Genomic DNA, 20,089 nt, shown 5'->3' with positions numbered 1-20,089 from the left:
TTTAGGATTGGAGTTCTAAATGTTTTGATTGAGTCCCAATTTAAAGAACCAGCAAGAGGAGATGGTGATTTAGTTTGGCAATTTTTGTTTTGTGTGCTGGTCCATCAGTTTAAACTTCGGTTCAGACTGCGATGATTTCTAGAATGTAAGAGAAACTGCTCCTGTTCTGTGTTGTTCTGCCTGCAAATCAGTGGTTCCAAAATGGTGTGGCACAAGGCAATGCCAGACCGGCAGACCATATGCTGTTATTGCAATATACACATATGGGCATCAAACATTTTAAAACCACTGTGTAAATAAATTAACAGTTGTGCATTGTCTCTGCTACATAAGATGTTATCAGATGCTGAGGACTGTATATAAATGATGGACATAGCTTCTGGGTCTGAAAAGTGAAGTGCACGTAGGCGTACCCCTGCATTGTTTCTAATGACCAACAGAGGGCGACTCTTCTAGTTCCAAAGAGCAGTCCAGCTGAATAGAAATCTGTGAACGCGGCTGTTAGCTCCTTTGTTCAGTAAAAAGTTTCCTGTTGAGTTTAAGGACTTAATCTGTAGTGTGAAGTCTTACTGAAGACAACTTGATGTTCATTTTTGTGAATTATAGTTCCATTAGTGTGCAGTGTCCCTCAGTTTCTGTCAGATTGGCCAATCTGCTTTCAAAGAGCTAAGATCAAAGCTTAAAGTTTCACAGCAGGACAAAACAATGAGAGGTTACATCTTTTACATACCGTCTATGGTTGTATAATGCGACAGTATATAGACAAACGTAAAAACAATATTTGCAAAAGGTTGTGCATTCCAGTTTATTTTATATCAAATTTCCCCTTAATCAAACTTCGATGTACAAATTAAAACTGAGTTTTAACATGCATTACAGAATCTTGCGATGTCAGAAGTGAATTTTCAAAATTGAATGACAGTAAAAACCCGTATAGATGCCAATCCCTAACCTTGCACCGACCCATCCCTCCCTGCATCCCAGGATTAAAATAAGATTGTTTTGAAGTCTTTTTTTTCTATTTTTAAGTATTTGTGGTGATGTAGCAGAGGGCCAAACCTACAAAACTCTTGGCTGAATGCAACTCATGTTGCCATGGCCATGTAATCACTTGGCACAGACTGCATGCAGCTCCTTCAGATCGCACATAACCAGCCGCTGAGAAGGGGCATGTGTTTGTGACACTAATGACACCAAATTACACAGCAAACAACATGGGGGTGGGGGTGGGCTGATTTTTCCTTTTTTTTTTTCCCATCACGCAGAAAAGACAAACTTCACCACCACTTACTGCCACACATGCAACCGTGCTGGAGAGCACGATGTGACATTCACATCTAATGAGAGGAAAATGGGGTGGGGGAGTATGGAAGGGCTAAAGCAGTGTTTTTCCTCTCCTCGGGCTGTGAGGAGCAGAGGAGCCGGCGGATTGATCGCACCTTGATTCAAACAGAAAATCATTTTGCATGACTGCTTCCTAGGTCCTTACATTGTAAACATTGACCTGTTAAAGCTGAGAGCTAATCTTCTAAGCAAGTTTAGGCTCATGTCTTCAGAACATGTTCGTGAAAGTGTGGCTTCCTTTAAACTACCTAGCATGAATTATCCACAAAGTGTCTCTGTCTGAGTGCAGAGTGAAAAGAAGCAGCATTTTACCATCATCAAAACCCTGCCCTGTTGCCTAAACCCTGTGTTACCAGGTAGAAGATCCACGCCCACCTCCCCCATTCACACACACAGAGTCAACAGTTACATTCCTACAGTCCTTTGTCACAACACACAGAGGAAATTCCCTGTAGTAGTTTTAAGAATAATGGGAAGGAAGAAGCCCTGTTGCACTCCTACATCAACTCTACATGACCACAGGAGACACTTGGTTTAGCGTCACAGGTGGAGCAGATGAGGGCATACCTCATCTGAGACGTGACGAGACAGTGTCCGAGGGGAGACGGGAGGGAGACCGGGAGGTTAAGGCACTTCGAGTCTCCCGATGATTGGGGGTAGGGATGATGGTAACATGGGCATTGCTCTTCAGTAAAAACTAGAGCTACATTTGGGTTAAACTCCTCTGTGTGCGTTTCCAAAGCTTGACAAACGCAAAAGGCAAAGCAAAATGTAAACTCCACTGGAAAGAAAGAAATCAAACCTGATAAAGCAGAGGTAACAGTGAGGTGAAAAGGACCTGTTCTCTGTGTTCGTGAGCGAAGTGAATGAGTGGCACACATCTGCATGTTTTTCAGAAGTTCTATCTTTTGTGTGCATGTGTGTGTGTGTAACCTTGGCACCTAAAAATTAAAATGTGCTCCTGAGCCCCCCCCAGGCAGCACTGACAGCCCACCACAACTGATCTGTGCTCTTCCAGATCAGCTTTTCCTGCATAAGGCTCGAGTCCCTAATCCTCTGCAGTATTCAATCCATCCAGATTCAAAGAAAAGTGGCACCGAAAATAAAACACAGCGACGAAAAAGAATAAAATCCAGCACATGAGGCTGCCTGTCAGCAAGGAGGAGTGGAGGGAGAGTGCTGACCATGGCACTGCTTGTTTCAGATATGCTGAGGGCCTGGAACTGTCTTGTTTCTAGGACAGGACCATCCCCCTACCGCATCCCGATGGCTACACTGTGGTGGCCAGGGGTCAAAGGTCAAGTCACAGGCAGACTGGCTTGCCATCAGGGCTCTCACGTGTTGCATAAGTGGCACTGCAAATATAAGTTGTTAAAAGCAAAAGAAGAGGACACGACCACGAGGAGGCTCTAGAGGAACTGACCAGTGCTGCTGTACATCACAACAGAATGAGTTGGACTATAAAGTGCATACTTAAACTCACCCTCCCTCCCAAGTGCTCATATGTGGAGGTGTTCCTGTACAAGTGCACGCATGTGTTTGTAAGTTCCTCTAAAGCAGCTAAATGTGACCTCCTGCAATTTGCATGGCTGTGAGAGACGAGCACAGGAGACTTTAAAATATTATCTTACACTGGAAATAACAACTATGGAACAAAATCTTTACAATATGAATATGTAGATAAATTGGCAAATATGAGCAGAAAATTGTTAAAACACAACCCAAACCCATCCTCCACCTTGCTGTCATTCTGAGTGAATGAATGAATAAAAGGATAAACTGAAGTCATCCATGATTGTGGAAGGTTATTTGCACTTCCCACCCTAATCAATTCTGCTGCCCTTAATGATAATGCACCTCCATCATCGCCTTGGCTCATCTGAAAGGAAGTAATTCACGATTTATTCATAGCTCCTTCGTTGCCTTAGCGACCGAGACAAAGTGTTCTGATTGGCTTGCTGTGGAGTCCTAAATGTCCTGACCAATCAGACGCAAAGTGCAGCCTTTTTTAATGGCTTCACGGAGCTGTCCTGCCTCTCCTTCAGAGGGATCCCACTGGTTGGAGGACCTAGGAGTCCACGTCTTCTAGATCGCTCTTAGAATCGCAGAGCATCATGGGAGACTCCGACCCCTGTGGTAGAACAGAGGGAAGTTGGTTTTAGAAACAAAAAAAAAAAGTGGTGAATTATGCATCTGCTAGGTAATGACAACAGGATTCAGGATTATAATTTCTATTCAACACACCGATTATCTGTAATGTTTTTATGTGAGCATAAGTCTGACAATCTGGGGCTGTGTGGGCATCCTGGCAGGCCCAGCAAGAGTCAGAGAAGAATGGGACAGCTTCAAATCCACCTCTAATAACAACCGTGGGAGGTAACAAACTGCCTTTATAGCTTTTGACAGAGCCCAATGAGATGATCCATTTTTGTTCCATTCTTCTCTTTTTGGCTGTGAGCTGAGCGGGAGCTGCTTTAAAACCATGAGTCATTTGGGAGCCCCACTGTTCTAAGCAGCTTAGTTGGTTGTGGCTGAGAGATACCTGTCGGAGGCTGCGGTCGGCGTTTTCATTTGCTGGGCTGCCGTCAGAGCCATTACTGCTGCCAGACTGCTCCTTCTCATTTAGCAATGCTGTCGCATAGGCCAAAGTATCCTGTAGAGTTTGACACACACACACACACACACACACACACACACACACACACACACACACAGAAGTTAGTTTAGCTGAGAGCAGCAGAGAAAATAAACAGTAGGTATGAGTTGTGTGTTTGTGCAGTAGGAGAACTGAAGGGGGGGGGGGGGGTCACATCATGTTCATATACAGCATTTTTGCGTGTGTGTGTGTGTGTGGATACCTGTGCAGAAATTGTGCGCTGGAAGGTTTTATTGGTGGATGTCTCATTTGAGACGTTGCTCTGTGGAGTCCAGTAATGTTCTGTCATCTGAAGGCAGAGAGAATATGAGCCACTATGAGTATACAGTACAATTTACAGTGCATCATAGGTGCTGTAGTGGTTATGGGAAGTGTTTCCTAAACTGAGGTACTGGAAAGACTATTATTTAGCTTCAGTAATATGAAAGTTAAATGATATAATCATTGTATGATACAATCATACAATCCATATACAGAGTGAACTGTGACCAAAACATGTTGTCCTCCATCTTTCTCATTTCTGGTCAACTATCTACTGTCACTTTTGCAAAATCTAAAATGCCTCAAAACAACCTGATGTACACTATACTGACAAAAGTACTGGGCCACGTACACATTACACCCACAGGAGCTGCCTGGCCATGGAAACCCATGCCATGAAACTCCTGGCACACAGTTTCGTGTTATTAATACCAGAGCAAGATTGCAGCTCTGTAGTTACTGAATAAGCAGAGCGTTGGCGTCTTTTACGCACTTATGCGGCTCAGCGGTACTCCGCTTTGTAACTTCACGTGATCTGCCACTTCCTCTCGGAGGTGTTGTGGGTCCTAAACACGTTCTTCTTTCACAAATGTTTGTAAATGCAGAATGCAATGGGACTGAAGACGCCTGAATTCAGAGATTAACAGGTGTGGCCCAGTATGATTGTCCATATAGTCTATGTGGTCATACAATACGTCATAGGCCTGCCTTTTTCTGGAGCCACTGCACTGCCCAACTCCAGGTCCCAGACAAGTCCTTGAAGTAATCCTTAGCTTGAGGACACCTGAAAGGTGGGAAGGATGAAGGCAGGCTCAAAATTATGATTCTCCGTTAATCTGTCATAACATACTGGAAAAAATGCTTGATAACAAAATATCTTCCTGTACAAGTCTGACCTCTAAAACTTAGATGTACTCACTTTTGAGCTAATGTGACCAGGAACTTAACACACTGGTAGCAGCGCCTGCTGTCCACATTGTTGCTTTGCTGCATCAAAGCTATGAGGAAAGAGCATTATTATTTTTTAAATTTATAGGTGCTACAAGACTTTGTGCACTGTTGGCAATAGAAAATAAATAAAACCCAGACATACCTAATAAGCCTTTCTCTGACTCAAAAGCATACTTGAGTCTCTGGGATTGCAGAGGGTCTTCCATTACCTGAAGTAAAGATTAAGGAGAAATTAGCAAATGTGATACCTAACAGTGAGCATAAAATTGAGACATAAGAAATCAACAGAGGAGGGGTCACTGAAGGCTGTCACTCACTAGCAGCTCCTGCAGCATCAGAAAAATGTTCTTCAGTTCATGAGGTGGAGCTGTCTCCAGCTGTGTCTGTGAGACCAGAAGAGTACAAAACATTTTAGAGTGTACTGATCTTAGCATAAATGTGGCAGAGCTGGATTTCACAGTTTTTGTACCTTGAGTAATTGCAGCACTCCCAGGGAGAAGGGCTCATTACAGAATGAGCAGTAGGTCACCATCTCTATCAGAAGAGACAACGGGCCCGATAACTCGCGCATGGCAAACATCACCTGTTAGATATTCACAACAGGGAAATGTGATTCTTTTTTTATTCAATTATGTCAAAGTAAAACACTGAATTGAGGGTTTTTATCTTACCTCTAGAAGGTAAGGCTGTCCCTCTGGAGTAAAGAGTGAGGCCAGGATGTCCGCATGGAGAGGAAGAAGAGGGGTGGAGGACAGGATGCTACTCAGGCGCAGCTTAAACCCTCCAGGAGCTACGAAGAACAACAGGCAACAAATAAAACAGAATCAGACTAAGAGACAGGCTGTGTCATGTGCATTTGTGGGAGTGTGAGAAACAGATTTAGGTGCCTCACCCTGTGTCCGCTGGGGGCTTAGGTCAGAGTGCAGAGTGATCAGGGCCAAAGTGCTGTGGAGGTGAAGAAACTCCCGAGCCTGAGCTGGACTCCACCTTCGGTTCTGTAAAAACACACAAATATTTCCAGAGGGTGCTCAGAGTAGAGTTGCTGCTCCTCTGTGTTGAAAGGAGCCAAATGAGTTGGTTTGGGCATCTGGTTAGGACACCTCCCTTTGGAGGTTTTCCAAAGAGACTCCAAGGTAGACACAGAACTTGCTTGAGACATTATATCTCTCATCTGACCTGGGAAACTGTTGCTAGGGAAAAGGATGTCTGGAATACTTGCTTAATCTGTTACCACTCCAACACCGCTTTGGATAAGCAAAGAAAACCCACTAAAAAACTAAATGTACACTTCAAGTATGTTTCCTGAGTGTAATTCAGTTAGTAGAAAGGTTGAGTTAAAGTAGTAATGTAAAAAATGACAGATGTCAAACATACTGCACACTGTATATGCTGTGCATGTTATGTAAACCGTACCTGGTTGTTCTGTCTATTGGGACCCAACAGGAAGATGAGCATCCGGCGATAAGCTGAGTGTTTCAACAACAACTGACAAGGACTGCAACCCTGAGAGAGAGAGTGAACAAAAAAATGGAGAACACTCAGAAAATCATTTAGCAGTCATTAAATTTAATAGCATGTACTTAAACACTCAATTTTGAAAAATTACCCTCTGAGTGAAGTTACTGAAGAGGTTGAAATACTGCGCACAGTTTTTCACATTCTCAGGAACATCTTTGTCCAATAAGGAGAGCAGAGCATCTGTCAAACTGTCCAGTCCTGGGTCTCCAAAGTGAAGTGCGCTCTCCAGAGTCTTTTCAAGGATGGATGCAACCACCACTCTTACCTCTCTTACACTGCACTCCAGCAGACAAACCCTAAGGAGGATATGTCAAAACAATCAATATCAGCACTCCAGCGAAGGGAATTCAACCTGTAAGGCAGGAACCCCATTTAGCGCGTGTAATGTACAAACACGCTCAGTATCTTGTGATAAAAATCTGAAAGGACAGACACGTCTACAACAGAGTTCATGTGTGAGAATTTTTTTTAGTTGTACTTTTACTGTTCTGGATAGCTTGGCCTTGAGGCAAATAGCTAAGTGTGACAGTCTCTACCTTCTTTCTGTGGGGAGGGGGGGTGTAGTATGTAAAGGCAGCTGTGGTGTACTGTTGCCCAAAACGTCTGATGTTTGACAACCAATCCTGTCTGAGGATCATATGATCACCCCATACTTAAACACTGAGTAGTGTAAGACAACACCTTTCTCCCAAACACACACGCTTTGGAAAACTATCCTCTGGCTCTAAATGTTTACATTCCAGAGAAGGACCTGCTCTTTCAGCCAATCAGCATCCAGTCAGTGAGCAACAAGCACGCAGCTGTTTTTATTACCTCTGTTGTCAGTACAGATGCAACTCCAAGAGTTTTGCAGTGGTACAGACAGTGTGTGCAAATATAATAAATTATATAGCACTAAAACACTCCTATATAGAACTAATGTGTGTGACTGTGTATTTAGTGAAGCTTTAGTGGTTGTAGCAGAATAATCAGGATGGAATCATTTGACCCTGGCCAGAGGGTTGAATGTTCATTGATTAGAATGAGCGAGCAACACTGGGGGCTGAAGTATCGCATATCACTAGGACAGCTACAAAAATGCTGCACTGATCAAACCCAGGCCAAGACTCTGCAAAAGCAGCCCTATAAACAAAAAGCTGACCTAACCATACTCGGTCATTTCTGCTATTCAAGCAGCATTATAGTATCATTATCTAAACAAATGCAGACAAGCTGTTTCTGCACAGGTGTGCATTAAAACTCTTATCTTAATATTTCAAGTTAGTTATGAAAAATATAATGTGACATCTCTTTGGACTAAACAGCTGACCAGAAGGCACTAACCTGACGATTTCACGTCCCTCTGATCCCACCAGGTACTGCACCATCCACTGGCATGCCTCACTGCTCTTAGACAGCAACACCTCCACTGTTGCCATCCACTCCTCTGTGTCCACCCTGCAGGAGGCACACAAGTACAGATATAATGTTGCTCCTCGGAAAGTGATCACATTTGACACACGTGGATGCATACATGTGTACTCACCTGAGTTTCTTTTTGGTGTGCAAGTAGGTGTGGAACAGAAAGTGAACAGCCAGCTGGAGACTTTCTTTGGCCATGGGCTGGTAATCTGGATGCTTCAGTTTTGTCTACAAAAGGCACACAGCTTTTTAAAACATTTTGATTACCAGATTTCATGTTATTTTGTATATATAAACACAATGGTATTGTATTGTATTGTATGTAAGTATGTATATGGAAGTACAATTACTGTACAATGCTGTCCTTTAATTAAAACGTTGCCTCAGAGAAGCTAAATTCAAATTATTTACTGTATAAGTTGTGTAAACACAGACCAAAAATGAAATGAAATATTCTAAGTGCCTCTACTTCATGAAGTACCAGCACACGTGGAAGAAAACATTTACCTCTAACTTGTCTTCTTATGTATTGTGATTACAACAGGCAAAAAAAGGGAAGCTTAAAGTCACTGTGTATCTCTAGTCTGTGTGTATATAATTAAGACAAACCAATACTGAGACATACTGCATTGACTGATGCCAGGGAGAGGGTGAAGTTGAAGTAGTCGCTGTTGTAGACGTCTCTGTTTCTCATGAATTTCAGATTCTCATCTCTCACAATCTGCACAAACACACAAAAGGGGGCCCGACAACTCTGAATGTTTGAAACATTTCTCTCTCTCTGTGATTAATATAACTAATGTTCAGCTCATGTAAAGACAGATTTTAGTCACTATATCCTCAATGCTGCTTTACCTGATAGATGCTGGCGGGCATTTTCTCTACAAACAGGCCCTTCTTCTCTCCCTTGCGGACCAGGCGGGTGAGGAGAGTGAGGCGGTCATTGTTGGCTCTTGGGGGGCGTGGAGAGGACTGGGGGGAAACATCAGGAGAAGATGGAGCAGACCTGGGAAATAAAGAAACAACAACATTTAATACACTGGAGCTGTTCCTAAATGCTGCTCTTCAGACAGTGTCCATATACAAATATGAGTAGCATGTAATCACGTGATTACTGTCAGTGATAATTCACTGAAGTTTCTGTATAACACATGAAATGAATTGGCTGAAAATAAGACTTTAAACAGGAACTGTCAATGTCAAATTTATCACCTACTCCTTATAGTGACATCATTTTGCTGACTGTTCCACATGGATATATGAAAAGATGACACATGCTTTACCAATGATCCAGTGAAAATGTTTACAAGATGCGTGTAGTATATATGGAAATCTGGCTCACAGTGTAAGGTCCTCCGCTTCCTGTCTCATGATGCTGACTCTGCTCTTTTTGGGCAGGACGGGAGAGTTCTGGTCACTGATCTTCTGATAAAACAGCATGTAGGCATTCCAGTATCTCCTCCGGACGTCAGGGTAAGGGTTAGCTTAGCCAAGGAATACATCAAAGTTATTCAACTCTATGTGTGTCAGATTTGTACTTCTAATCCACATAAGTCAAGTAATGTCAGCAACTTACACTGGTCATAAACTTTAGGACGATACTCTCCACCAAAGCACTCATACTCCAGAGATTCATCATTCATATCAAACTCTTCCACCACGTTGTCATTGAACTTGTACCACCGACCACGTGCGCTACCACTGTAAGTAAAAGAAAGATATACGGCAAAGGAGGAGTTTGAAAAAATAAAGTAGGAAGACAGAATGTGTGCTTAAAATTTGCTGCCCAGAACTGGAAACTCAGTCTAAGTTTAAATAATAAAATCAACACAAAAACTAAAAAAAAAAAGCTTACAAGCATAGACAGGTGGAAAATCCCTCACAAAATTTTTAGTGAACTATAACACGTGCACGCCACCATAAAGGACACAGCACACCAGATCAACCTACTGGCAGATCATAATATTCATCTGTGTCTATCCAGCTCATCTCATAAGGCTTTAAACACAGAGATCTCCACCTGAAATAAATAATAACTGCCTACGAAGCAGCTTCAGAAATGTGTCTTTCCTGGAAAGTATGCATCATCCCGAGAACAGAATTTCTTTGTTGTAATCTTAAGCATGGATAGGAACAGGCAAATGAGCGAGAGCGGGGCGCCAAACACAAGCTTCTGTGGTCTCTTTACGCTCCACTTCTCCAGTAAGCATGCCTGCCTTCCAGAGCCAGACATCTGGAGATGCTTACAAACTAAACCAGGAGCCCACACTAAATCTGATGCTGCATTCATGTGCCCCAAGGAGGTCTCCTAAATCATGCCTGGAAAACTAAAGCAACCAATTAATGCACTCCACTAATAGCTGGATATGCACTCCTTATGTAAAGTAGCAAAGAGAGGGAAAAATATAATCAGGAAAAGAGAAGCACGTAACGTTAACATTAGCACATGGAAACTGTAAACAGTTCAGATTTCCAAAGAAAATGTTCCCTTGAAATGAGGGAGGAACGAATGACTACAGTATCTCTTACCGTCTATCTTTAATAAAGGAGTAATAGTGGCCAGCATGTGCCTGACCACTGTGGACAACAACTCCCACAAGCTCATAGTTCTCAGAAATCGTGACTTTCTTTCTGGGTGACCCTCCTGAGGTCCCATCGCCTCTCCCCTCGCCTCCCTCTCCGCTGCAGTCTTGACGAGCCATTCCAGATACAGTGTAGGGCTCCATGTTCAGCACCCAGGGGAACTGTGAAACAACAAAAACAGACTTAATTCCAGACACATTTATATTCTGGTTAAGGAGTTGATAGCGAAGTCAGAAAGCATGTTCTATTAAGTGTAAGTGTGTGATCTTTATACCCTAATCTGCTCATCATATTTGATAGAGCGTCCGCTTTCCCAGTCGAAGCCAAAGCGCATGAGATGAATACAGAGAACACTGGGCAGGGATTTGATACATGTCCTCTTCACTGTGGTCCTCTGTGCACATTAACAACCACACACACACACATACTTATAAGCACGCATGATGTCAATGTAGTATAAAGGCATGCAGTGAAGTGTACAGACCTTCTCCTTGCATTTCTCACAGTAGTAGGCGTTGCTGCCCTCTAGCACCTCTCCTCGGACAAACTGGTCTAATGAGATCTCTAAACTCTGGCAAGAGGTCACGCCAAGGTTCAGTGCCATGAATGTTTCTTCACGCTCATATCTGCACAAAAGGAGTTTATCAGTCAAACTTCACATGTGAGAAAAACATCTGGTAAATTCTCCAGAGTAGAAGGCTCACCGGTGAGGACAGTCTTTACAGATCTTCTGGTCGGAGAAAATTCCCTGAAATGTGTTTTTGAAGATCTGTTCTCGACCCATTTTCTGTCAGAATAAAGTTTGTCATTTATCAAAGTTTTTTTTTTTTTTTTTAATCATGTGATGACAGTGCTTTTATTTTACTGCTGTGTGAGTTATACCTTGAGATGTTCATCAAGCTGGTCCACCAGGCTAGTGAAGAACTCATAAGCATCCTGCTGTTCCCTTACATACAGCTCTTTGTTCCACATCTTGAAGATCTGCAACAGAAATATTTTATATAGTTACGTATCTATTCATAAACTGAATTGTGCCACTCATTAACTGAAGAAAGTCAGTATGTGTTACACAGACTTAACAGACATAATGTGAATACAGACGGCACAACATACTCAATCATTAGCACACAATAACAAACATTTTTTTTCTTGTTAATAATCCAAATATAAGAAACTTAGCGATGAACTCCATGGTCGTGCAGAAACTAAATGAAAGAAGCACTTTATCTCTAGTTTCTAAATGATTTAACAGTGAACCATCTGTTACCTTCCAGAAGTTCTCAGGTACGTAGTACTGGAGTTTGCTCTCCATCAGATGGCCAAACAAAGACTGGACCTGATAGAAAACACTCTCCTCTGGTTGGTCTGTGTCATCCTCGATGGACAGGAAAGCCTTAAAGAAAATATCATTGATATTACAGTCACAGACACTGGTTTCACTACTTCAAATATCAGATATCCTCTGGTAAATAAATAATGTAAACAGCTCAGAGAAAGTGTACCTCTGGGAGGCCGGGCTGCATGTAAAGCTGCTGGAACACAGCGTTCATATAACAGGTGGCTCCACCATTCTTCAACCCAACAAAACCTGAGACTGACCGGCTCTCTACAGGGGGCAGATACTAATGGAGCGAGAGAGAGAGTTACTTTCACACCAGAAGCACTGTCAAAATATACGTAACACCAAACACGATTACAATGAATTCCATTTTAATGAGTATCTTACATCAAACTCCTTGCAGAGTGAAGGATCTGACTGGTGGTGCATGGACAGCAGCTCTCTGGTGATGAGCCGTAAGTTTGAGAGAGAGCTGTCTGCCAGCATCACGAGCACCTCATAGGCTGCCAACCTGCTGCTTGCTGTGCTGCACCTAATCCCACACAGAGAAATGATTAAGTACTACTATCAATACGACTAGAAACACACCATGCTTTGTCCAAAGTTCAGTGCTTTGTCCATTACTTAAAAAAACAAAACAAACAAACAAACAAAAAAAACTTTCACATGAAATGCCAGGACTGAGAAGAGAGGAAAAAAAAAAAGTAACAATAAATAGGACTGGCATCCATACTTTGGGTGGAAGTCGTGGCTGGGGGCCGGGGAAGTTGTAGGGTTGGAACTGTTGATGATGATGCGTGACGCTCGAAACAGGAAATCATCAAGCAACTGCTGGATGAGAGATGGACCTGGACAAAAAGTTACAACATTACATAACACTTGTGTCCTAAATAAACTTGCAAAATGAATTTGATTGGTGTGGATATGCCTGCATGTACACTCTGTGTGGCCTCACCAAGATGTTCTTTCTCATTGCCACAGAGAGATAGTAAGGTCTTGATGAGTCTGAGGTGCCCTGCTAGCAGGATGTTATCTGCCTCGCTGGTCTCCATCTCAGAGCTCCAGCTGGGCTCAAAATTGTCAAGCCAAGAGATCTCGTCCTCCAGCATGGTGGCTGCGCTCACTTTTAACACCTCCATCTCTGACGCTTGAGGAGGTGAGACATGAGGCGAAGGGGGAACCAAGGAATAGAAAAAGAAATCAGCAGAAAGAAAATTTGTGATTCACTGGCCTTTAGTTGTTGAAATTGCCTTCTGTAAGCTCTGCAGTACAACAGAGCTTCAATGTGGGACAAAACTTCATATTCAGAAATATGTAACTGGCTTACTGGTTAGGTCATCCAAAAGCTGGCATCTTAAGTCAAAGTACTCAGTACACTGGGACAGCAATCTGAAAAGAAAACACAACATCAACACATGTCTGCATGTTTTAGGGATTTTGTATCTTGTACTTTACTGAATAGATACCTTTGGTTGACCCCTCTCATAACAGATGTAGGACTCCATAACGGGAGCTGTGCAGTGAGAACAACTGAAAGGAGGAACAAGTTGGGTTTTTGGACTTCGGGGAAGGCTGAAGTGTCAGTCTGGCTCAGAGTGTACAGCTGATCACAAGCCACACGACGGATCTGAGAGAGGACGAAACAGTGAAAAGATAAGTTAATGCAGTGTGATGTTCGGTATACATTTCTTCTGTACAGTTTGCTAAGAGTGTTATTTACCTCTCCGCTGGGAGATCCGAGCAGAATATCAATAATAAAGTCATTGACGGCGGGCAGGTTGTAAAAAGAACCTGGGGAGAGAAAACAAACACAGACTTTACAGTCTCCTGGACACAGCATGGAGCATCTAATGGCAATACACAGTAGAAGTGAGAATGTGAACTTGTAGTGTGTCTGTACTCCTGCAGGTGTCTTACACAGCTGCTGGCAGCGTAACTGTAAACAGGTAACCAGTAGAGACAAAGCCTCGCGGGCAATGATGGCATCTTTGATGGAGACACTCTGCTGTCTGACACATATCCCTGCATGCAACGCTGTTGGCGTGGTCTCGCCCTCACTGCTGGAGCTGCAGTTACTCCCTGCAACACACAGATGCTTACTTTTACTTTCACTTAGTTTTAGTTCCAACAGTGGAATATTTTGACCATGAGCCATTAATAAATAGTCAGCATTAGTCATCAGAAATCAAATTGTACAAGCCACATCCACTGATTCTGAACATACGTAGTTTACACCATGACAATTTATTCAACTTCAAGTTATTGTATTTAAACTGAAATGGAATAGATTTAAGTTTATCTGCTTGTATACTTAACGTTTGAAGGCACCATGTGGAGAATGATAAGAACACACACAGGAAATAAGGAAAAGTGTGCCGTGTTTATTTTTTTGTCTCACCAGTGCTGCTGACTCTTGTGCGGATTCCCTGTGGCAGAAGTGAGCCATGGGTCTCTCTGATTGGCTGTGGGCTACCAACCAGATCCAATCGGCCTGCTGCGGCCGCCCAGGTCAGACGCATGAAACAGGCTACTGTGGAGGTGAAGTCACCCACCTCCATGGTCTAGAGGAGAAACAGCAGATAACTTATCTAGAATACTTTAAATTTACTGGATACTGAATTTATCCTAGAAACACTTCAACATCATTTTCATTTGTTCTGTACCTGAATAGCAACACGAGCAGCAGGTATGATCTCCTCAACTCTTATGGATGAGCGCTCAGACAAAGACATCTGTCTGTAGGAGGACTTCTCTGGAGTTCCACAGAGTGACAGCTGTCGCCCGGTTCGTCCAGCATTGCGGAACGGACGAGACGATAGTGCTTCACCATCCCTGATGACATCATCATCTAGTATAGCAGGCATGCTTTGACCAACCAGAAGGAACCTGCAAGCAAACTCCACTCAGTTACAAGTTTGGCTTGGTATGTGATGCATTATATGAACCCTTCTGTGTGTTTGTGGGATGTTTTGCACCTTGCCAACTGAAGACAGATTGAGTAGACCCCTTGTCTGGTCTCATAGTCCACTTCTGATGGGATGGAGTCTCTTTGCATAACATTCACCACCAGACTGCAGAGGTGACAAACAGAAACACAATATAAATAAAAAGATACTGAGAGGCATTCTGGATAGAAGCATATGCCATGTGGAATATGTGTACTAGTGTATAATGTAGCTTGACAACTCTGCTGACCCCTCTCCACAGCGGATCAAAGCAAACATAGAACAGTGATTTTTATTTTTAAGGGCTGTTGTTTGTGATGCTACCTGAGGCCTCCTGCTTTAAGGAAATTCTCACAGAAGGATTTGCTGCTGGTTTTGGCCATCTCATCATCAGATGTGGGCATGAGCTTTGAACTCAACACCTAACAAACAGATAGGAATTGAAGATAAAAGCAAATAAAAACAGATGCCACCCAGCTAAATCAATTTTAAGATTTAAAACAGGTGTAAAATAGAAGGGAACTATGCATTTAAATGGGGGTTGTGTTTTTAAATGTGCACATACCTCAAGGTTGTATAGCACTCTGAATGTGGACATGCCAGGGGCTGAAGATCTGAAAAGGGACTCCAAGATGGATGCAGCACTGGGTTGATGTTGCTGCTTGGAGGACATAGATGGAGAGCGAGAGCCCGTACCCTGGCCGAGTGTGAAGAGTGTTTTCTAGAGAAAAAGAGTCACAAAAGCTAGGAAACAACTCAGACAAAGGATATGGAAAGTGTGCGAAAAAGACAAGAGTAGTTCCTGGAAACTTATCACAATCCTCCTCCAAAAGCAGAAAATTAGATACTTTAGAGTTTCATCATTCTATGATAAGAGCTACCAGTTAATATGAAAAGACAGCTTAAGTAACCTGATGGCTCCATACGCTGGATTCTTTGGGAACAAAGTTGTCAAGTGCATCCTGCACTTCAGGATCTGTTGGAATCAGCAGCAGCAACTTCCGCACACGAAGAGTGATCCTGGAGAGTGCAAGAAATATTCAAAAACATAAAAAAAGAGGCCTTTTAACTGTCTTGGGTCTTAATACATGAAATGGTTATTACTTAAATATTAATATAAAAAAATCACTTTTTACCCAAATAAACATGCATTCAAGGGTGTCTGTCTACATTTTGATGTACTTTTTTATATAAAAGAATGGCATGATAGTCAGACTTTTCTGTTGTCATATGTAACAATTACTACCTTACCTGGACTCATCGAGGTTAGCCAGCTGGTAAAGCATCTCAAAAACATTACAGACCAAAGCCATCACCACCCCAGGCAGGGACTTCTCCTGGAGATGCAAAAATGTGGGCACGGCGCATCAGAACCAGTAGAAGGCTCAGTGGAAGCGCAATTTGCAGTTGTAAAGTAACATCTGAGATGGTACCTGCTCCAAGGCATAAGCAGAGTTGAAGACAGCAGAGCTGGAACTGCTGGAGGCAGAGGCTGAGGACTCGGAGCTGCCAGACGGAGTGCCAGTGCCTGAGCTCTTCACAGTCAGACTCTGCTCATCACGGAAGCCAAGCTGGGACAGCAGCTTATGGTCCCGATTCATTGTCAACTAACACATGGCGGACGGCAATAAAGGCACAATGTGAGAGAAAAACAACAATTCACGTTCACTGCCACACAACAGCGTACTGGCTAACCCATCACCATTGTTTTTAAACTTAGGAGGCATACAGCTGGGTACATGAGTAAGTGCAGCGCTGAATGAGGACGCCTAGAAAACGTTTGGATTTTGACTAAAAGTCGTTTTCAGTTATGACTGAGTGTCTCCTTTAAACTGCTCTCTTTTAAAAACAGTAACTCTGAAGCATTTAGAGGCCATCTGTAAATTGTAGCTTTAAAAAAAAAAAAATGAACAAACAAAAAAACGTATGTTAGACGCTTCCTGAACAGGCACTGCACTTGTGTAAAATAAGGGGCACACCGAGTCATCAACACTTACCACACTATCATTGGCAAAGATCTGGACATTATCCACCGGACAGCTCAAGTGCTCAGATATCTTCCACCGGATACTTCCTATTGTTTCATTACTGTGGGTCTGCAGAACAGACACAGACTAAAATTAGCCATTTCATTTGAAGACCTGAACTCAGCACAATAGAGTGGTAGTTTTTAATACCTCTAACGTAAAAGTGTCTTTGGTTGACTCGTAGGTGATGTGAAGAGTGACAGGGTGTCCGTTGAACGAGGCCCCGTGAGGTAGAATAGTACGAGGAACTGAGTACATATCCTAAACATAAATACACAGGAGGATAAGGTTAAAACAAATTCTGATGAAACATACCTGTTTCATCAGTCCTTTGTATACATATCTGCAGTGAAACCCTAAGGATAAAGAGTGCACAGCCTACCTCTATAGTGATGACGTAGCGTTCAGCCAACAGCAGCAGTCTTTCGATTATCACCAGTTTAGTGGATCTGGAGGTGTAAAGTCACACACAGGTCTCAGCAATAACAAGCATATTTATGCTAAAAAAACATTTTATGCATTATTAGCATGCAAGATAAATTATACACACACAAATTTATTTTAATAGGCTTAGTAACTATGTTCTTACCCAAACCCCCCTCTGTACCTGGATGGTGATTGTACAGATGTGGCCACAGTCGGCATTGCCGTGGCCGTCAGCATCTTGGTTGCTTTAGTAACAGCATGTGTCAAAGTAGGCCCGCCCAGGGCCGAACTAGCTGCCTAAAAGAGGAATAGACATGTGCTGCGGGGTGCTGCTTTCTGAGAAATGGCACAATCATGCTAGTAACATATTCAACAGCTTACCTCTAGTCGCTTGTAGCAATCAGCAATGAACTTCTTGTGCAAAGAAACGGAATCCTGTGAGAAGTAAGAGGGATTTCTGTATGTGGCTTTAAGTTTCAAAAAGCACCATAAAGAAGTGTTTAATAAAATGTTAGTACTGGAATACTTAGTTATATAAAGCTCTGATCGTTTGTGTTCTTCAACTTTGCTTCTTTACTCAGTTTCCACTAAATTCATAAAGTGATGACTGAATACAACAGGCAGTCTGCAATATGCTAACGGGGAAATTCACCCCAGAATAAAAGATACATTGCCCCATTGGCCTGTGTAATTTACCCACCTAATCTGTCTTGTTTTGAGTTTCCCAGTTTTGGAGAGACAGAATAGATACCTGCTTTCTCTAGATGACAAACAAACCAGACAGCACTTGCCTTGTGGTGCTCAAAGCATTATGTGTAGTGTGATATAAAAAAATAATTCCTTTATGAACATGCTCACAATAAGGGTTAAGATTTTTCTCTCTTTTTTAAATCATGATTTCTGCAATGAGACATTCTTGATGATTTTGGTGTAAACTGTCCCTTTAAATGCCAATCTTAGCTCTTTAGAGGCAGCACTAAAATGATGAGGCCAGAGCAATACATGCAAACACATCCACTAACCTTCTTCATCTTGGGGTTGAGGTTGGTGTAGCTATACGTAATAATAAGCTGGATTGCTTCATTGGCTATCTCTTCATCAGGGGTTTCCATGGCAATGCGCCAGATAAAGTCCATCCCTGCCAGGTCAAGGCGCTCCACACACTGAAATCAAACCACATAATCTAAATGTCATCCAAGATGTATTTCACTATACTCTTTTCCTCGCTGCATTTCATGATTAACTGTGTACTGATGTTCAAAAGAGAGAAACTGAGGGCTGACCAGCTGAGTTCCCTGGCGTTTCAGTCGATGGTCACAAAGGTTGACATTCTCAAAGAAGGTCTTGAAAAGATTAAAACCTGAGACACACAGAGAACATGTTATATGCCGTGTCAAATATGCGCTTGTAACCCACTTCTGAAATGCTCTGGGTCAATAACGCATCTCCAGGGAGAATCGCCCACCATTCATGGTGATTTCATAGGGTTCTAGTTTTAGGATCTTCTCCTTGAAGAGCTGCTGCTGAACATCACTCTCGAGGTCATGTTGTCCTTTTGTGAACCACTCAAAACACATCTGCACACACAGAAACCCAACAGGTTAACTGCTGTTAAACTGAAGTTACGACCCAGATGAAATGGACTGACCTGAGTGTTTTCCATTGTCATGTAGTTAGCAAATGACAGCCACAAGCTAAACTTTACTGGAAGATGTGCAGAGAAACCTGAACTGACAGGATGTCACATTCTTGCTTACTTGTTCTGTACTTACAAGATTTATTGCTAAATTCACCTGTTTTCCTTCTTTGTACAGCGTTTTAAAAGAATGAATAAAAGTGAATGGCTAATGTGTGCTGTGCTCTGACCTGCATTCCTCCAGAGCAGTCATCCAGAAAAATCTGGCTTTGATGACAAACAAATAACCAAAGACAAGGTTTCATTCGCAATAACTGTTTTCATACCTCACGGTCAAGTTCACAAACATCCGGCCCTGACACCAGGCACTCCCACAGCTCCTTGGCTCTGTTCCAGACCAGGTAGAGGCTAGCCTCCTGGAGAAAAAAGGCCAGGAAGCGCAGGTGGCTGTCCAGATACTGAAGACATATTGAAAGAGAAATGTTATTTTTACTCATAAATCATCACATTATCTATAATTACCACTGTGCTTTTTAGGACGTTTTACTTCCAGTGCAATCCGTCAACTCAGGAAAAAAAAATCACAGGTTAAATACATTCTAATTATGCAATCAATCAAAATGAACTGCAGTACAGCTCATAGAAACAGTGAAGCACTACTACATTTTAATCAGTGTAGTCCACTCATTTATTATGTACCTATACATTTAATTTGATTTTTAAATACATTTATTCAGTTATAACGTACAAGGGAAAAAATGCAGAATATGTATCCAACAGATAATTACCCACCCCTGGGGGGGGGGGGGGGGGGGGGGGGGGGGGGTGTACTGTTTTAGTTTTGTTTGTCTGTCTGTTTGTTAACAATATAACAGCAAAACTACCTGTCTGAGTCATACTGTATTTGCACGAAAGATGGATAATGATGCCTAGATCACCTGATCAAACTTTTGCCATAATTGGGTCAGAGTCAGAGGTTTAAGTTTTTCTGAAAATCTTGTG

At 42.4% G+C, this 20,089-nt stretch overlaps 1 protein-coding gene across 2 annotated transcripts in view; it reads right to left on the bottom strand.

The window, feature by feature from the left end:
* Nucleotides 1-780: 780 nt before the first annotated feature.
* usp24 (ubiquitin specific peptidase 24) overlaps nucleotides 781-20,089 on the bottom strand; it is a 32,569-nt gene continuing 13,260 nt past the window's right edge. Inside the window, exons 18-66 of one of the 2 annotated variants that reach the window (XM_030726921.1) lie at nucleotides 19,414-19,545; nucleotides 18,917-19,028; nucleotides 18,735-18,811; nucleotides 18,474-18,614; nucleotides 17,833-17,886; nucleotides 17,615-17,748; nucleotides 17,408-17,474; nucleotides 17,176-17,286; nucleotides 16,996-17,094; nucleotides 16,432-16,605; nucleotides 16,250-16,335; nucleotides 15,910-16,018; nucleotides 15,564-15,719; nucleotides 15,323-15,420; nucleotides 15,029-15,124; nucleotides 14,717-14,939; nucleotides 14,452-14,614; nucleotides 13,971-14,132; nucleotides 13,774-13,844; nucleotides 13,520-13,680; nucleotides 13,381-13,442; nucleotides 13,009-13,200; nucleotides 12,787-12,901; nucleotides 12,441-12,585; nucleotides 12,217-12,336; nucleotides 11,982-12,107; nucleotides 11,597-11,695; nucleotides 11,419-11,501; nucleotides 11,199-11,340; nucleotides 10,989-11,108; nucleotides 10,661-10,875; nucleotides 9,708-9,832; nucleotides 9,474-9,615; nucleotides 8,987-9,137; nucleotides 8,757-8,852; nucleotides 8,256-8,359; nucleotides 8,054-8,167; nucleotides 6,819-7,026; nucleotides 6,626-6,715; nucleotides 6,105-6,207; nucleotides 5,884-6,002; nucleotides 5,682-5,795; nucleotides 5,530-5,595; nucleotides 5,355-5,421; nucleotides 5,181-5,259; nucleotides 4,970-5,045; nucleotides 4,203-4,289; nucleotides 3,887-3,997; nucleotides 781-3,475 (exon numbers count right to left, since the gene is read on the bottom strand). In XM_030726921.1, the coding sequence (XP_030582781.1) occupies nucleotides 3,413-3,475; nucleotides 3,887-3,997; nucleotides 4,203-4,289; nucleotides 4,970-5,045; nucleotides 5,181-5,259; nucleotides 5,355-5,421; nucleotides 5,530-5,595; nucleotides 5,682-5,795; nucleotides 5,884-6,002; nucleotides 6,105-6,207; nucleotides 6,626-6,715; nucleotides 6,819-7,026; nucleotides 8,054-8,167; nucleotides 8,256-8,359; nucleotides 8,757-8,852; nucleotides 8,987-9,137; nucleotides 9,474-9,615; nucleotides 9,708-9,832; nucleotides 10,661-10,875; nucleotides 10,989-11,108; nucleotides 11,199-11,340; nucleotides 11,419-11,501; nucleotides 11,597-11,695; nucleotides 11,982-12,107; nucleotides 12,217-12,336; nucleotides 12,441-12,585; nucleotides 12,787-12,901; nucleotides 13,009-13,200; nucleotides 13,381-13,442; nucleotides 13,520-13,680; nucleotides 13,774-13,844; nucleotides 13,971-14,132; nucleotides 14,452-14,614; nucleotides 14,717-14,939; nucleotides 15,029-15,124; nucleotides 15,323-15,420; nucleotides 15,564-15,719; nucleotides 15,910-16,018; nucleotides 16,250-16,335; nucleotides 16,432-16,605; nucleotides 16,996-17,094; nucleotides 17,176-17,286; nucleotides 17,408-17,474; nucleotides 17,615-17,748; nucleotides 17,833-17,886; nucleotides 18,474-18,614; nucleotides 18,735-18,811; nucleotides 18,917-19,028; nucleotides 19,414-19,545 (5,760 nt within the window). In that variant the 3' untranslated portion in view covers nucleotides 781-3,412. The remainder of the gene's footprint in view (nucleotides 3,476-3,886; nucleotides 3,998-4,202; nucleotides 4,290-4,969; nucleotides 5,046-5,180; nucleotides 5,260-5,354; nucleotides 5,422-5,529; nucleotides 5,596-5,681; nucleotides 5,796-5,883; nucleotides 6,003-6,104; nucleotides 6,208-6,625; nucleotides 6,716-6,818; nucleotides 7,027-8,053; nucleotides 8,168-8,255; nucleotides 8,360-8,756; nucleotides 8,853-8,986; nucleotides 9,138-9,473; nucleotides 9,616-9,707; nucleotides 9,833-10,660; nucleotides 10,876-10,988; nucleotides 11,109-11,198; nucleotides 11,341-11,418; nucleotides 11,502-11,596; nucleotides 11,696-11,981; nucleotides 12,108-12,216; nucleotides 12,337-12,440; nucleotides 12,586-12,786; nucleotides 12,902-13,008; nucleotides 13,201-13,380; nucleotides 13,443-13,519; nucleotides 13,681-13,773; nucleotides 13,845-13,970; nucleotides 14,133-14,451; nucleotides 14,615-14,716; nucleotides 14,940-15,028; nucleotides 15,125-15,322; nucleotides 15,421-15,563; nucleotides 15,720-15,909; nucleotides 16,019-16,249; nucleotides 16,336-16,431; nucleotides 16,606-16,995; nucleotides 17,095-17,175; nucleotides 17,287-17,407; nucleotides 17,475-17,614; nucleotides 17,749-17,832; nucleotides 17,887-18,473; nucleotides 18,615-18,734; nucleotides 18,812-18,916; nucleotides 19,029-19,413; nucleotides 19,546-20,089) is intronic. The other variant, XM_030726922.1, reaches the window with a different exon arrangement.

The sequence above is a fragment of the Archocentrus centrarchus genome, chromosome 4 (genome assembly GCF_007364275.1).
Source record: "Archocentrus centrarchus isolate MPI-CPG fArcCen1 chromosome 4, fArcCen1, whole genome shotgun sequence".
Lineage (NCBI taxonomy): Eukaryota > Metazoa > Chordata > Actinopteri > Cichliformes > Cichlidae > Archocentrus > Archocentrus centrarchus.
This window is presented reverse-complemented; position numbering and strand designations above follow the sequence as displayed.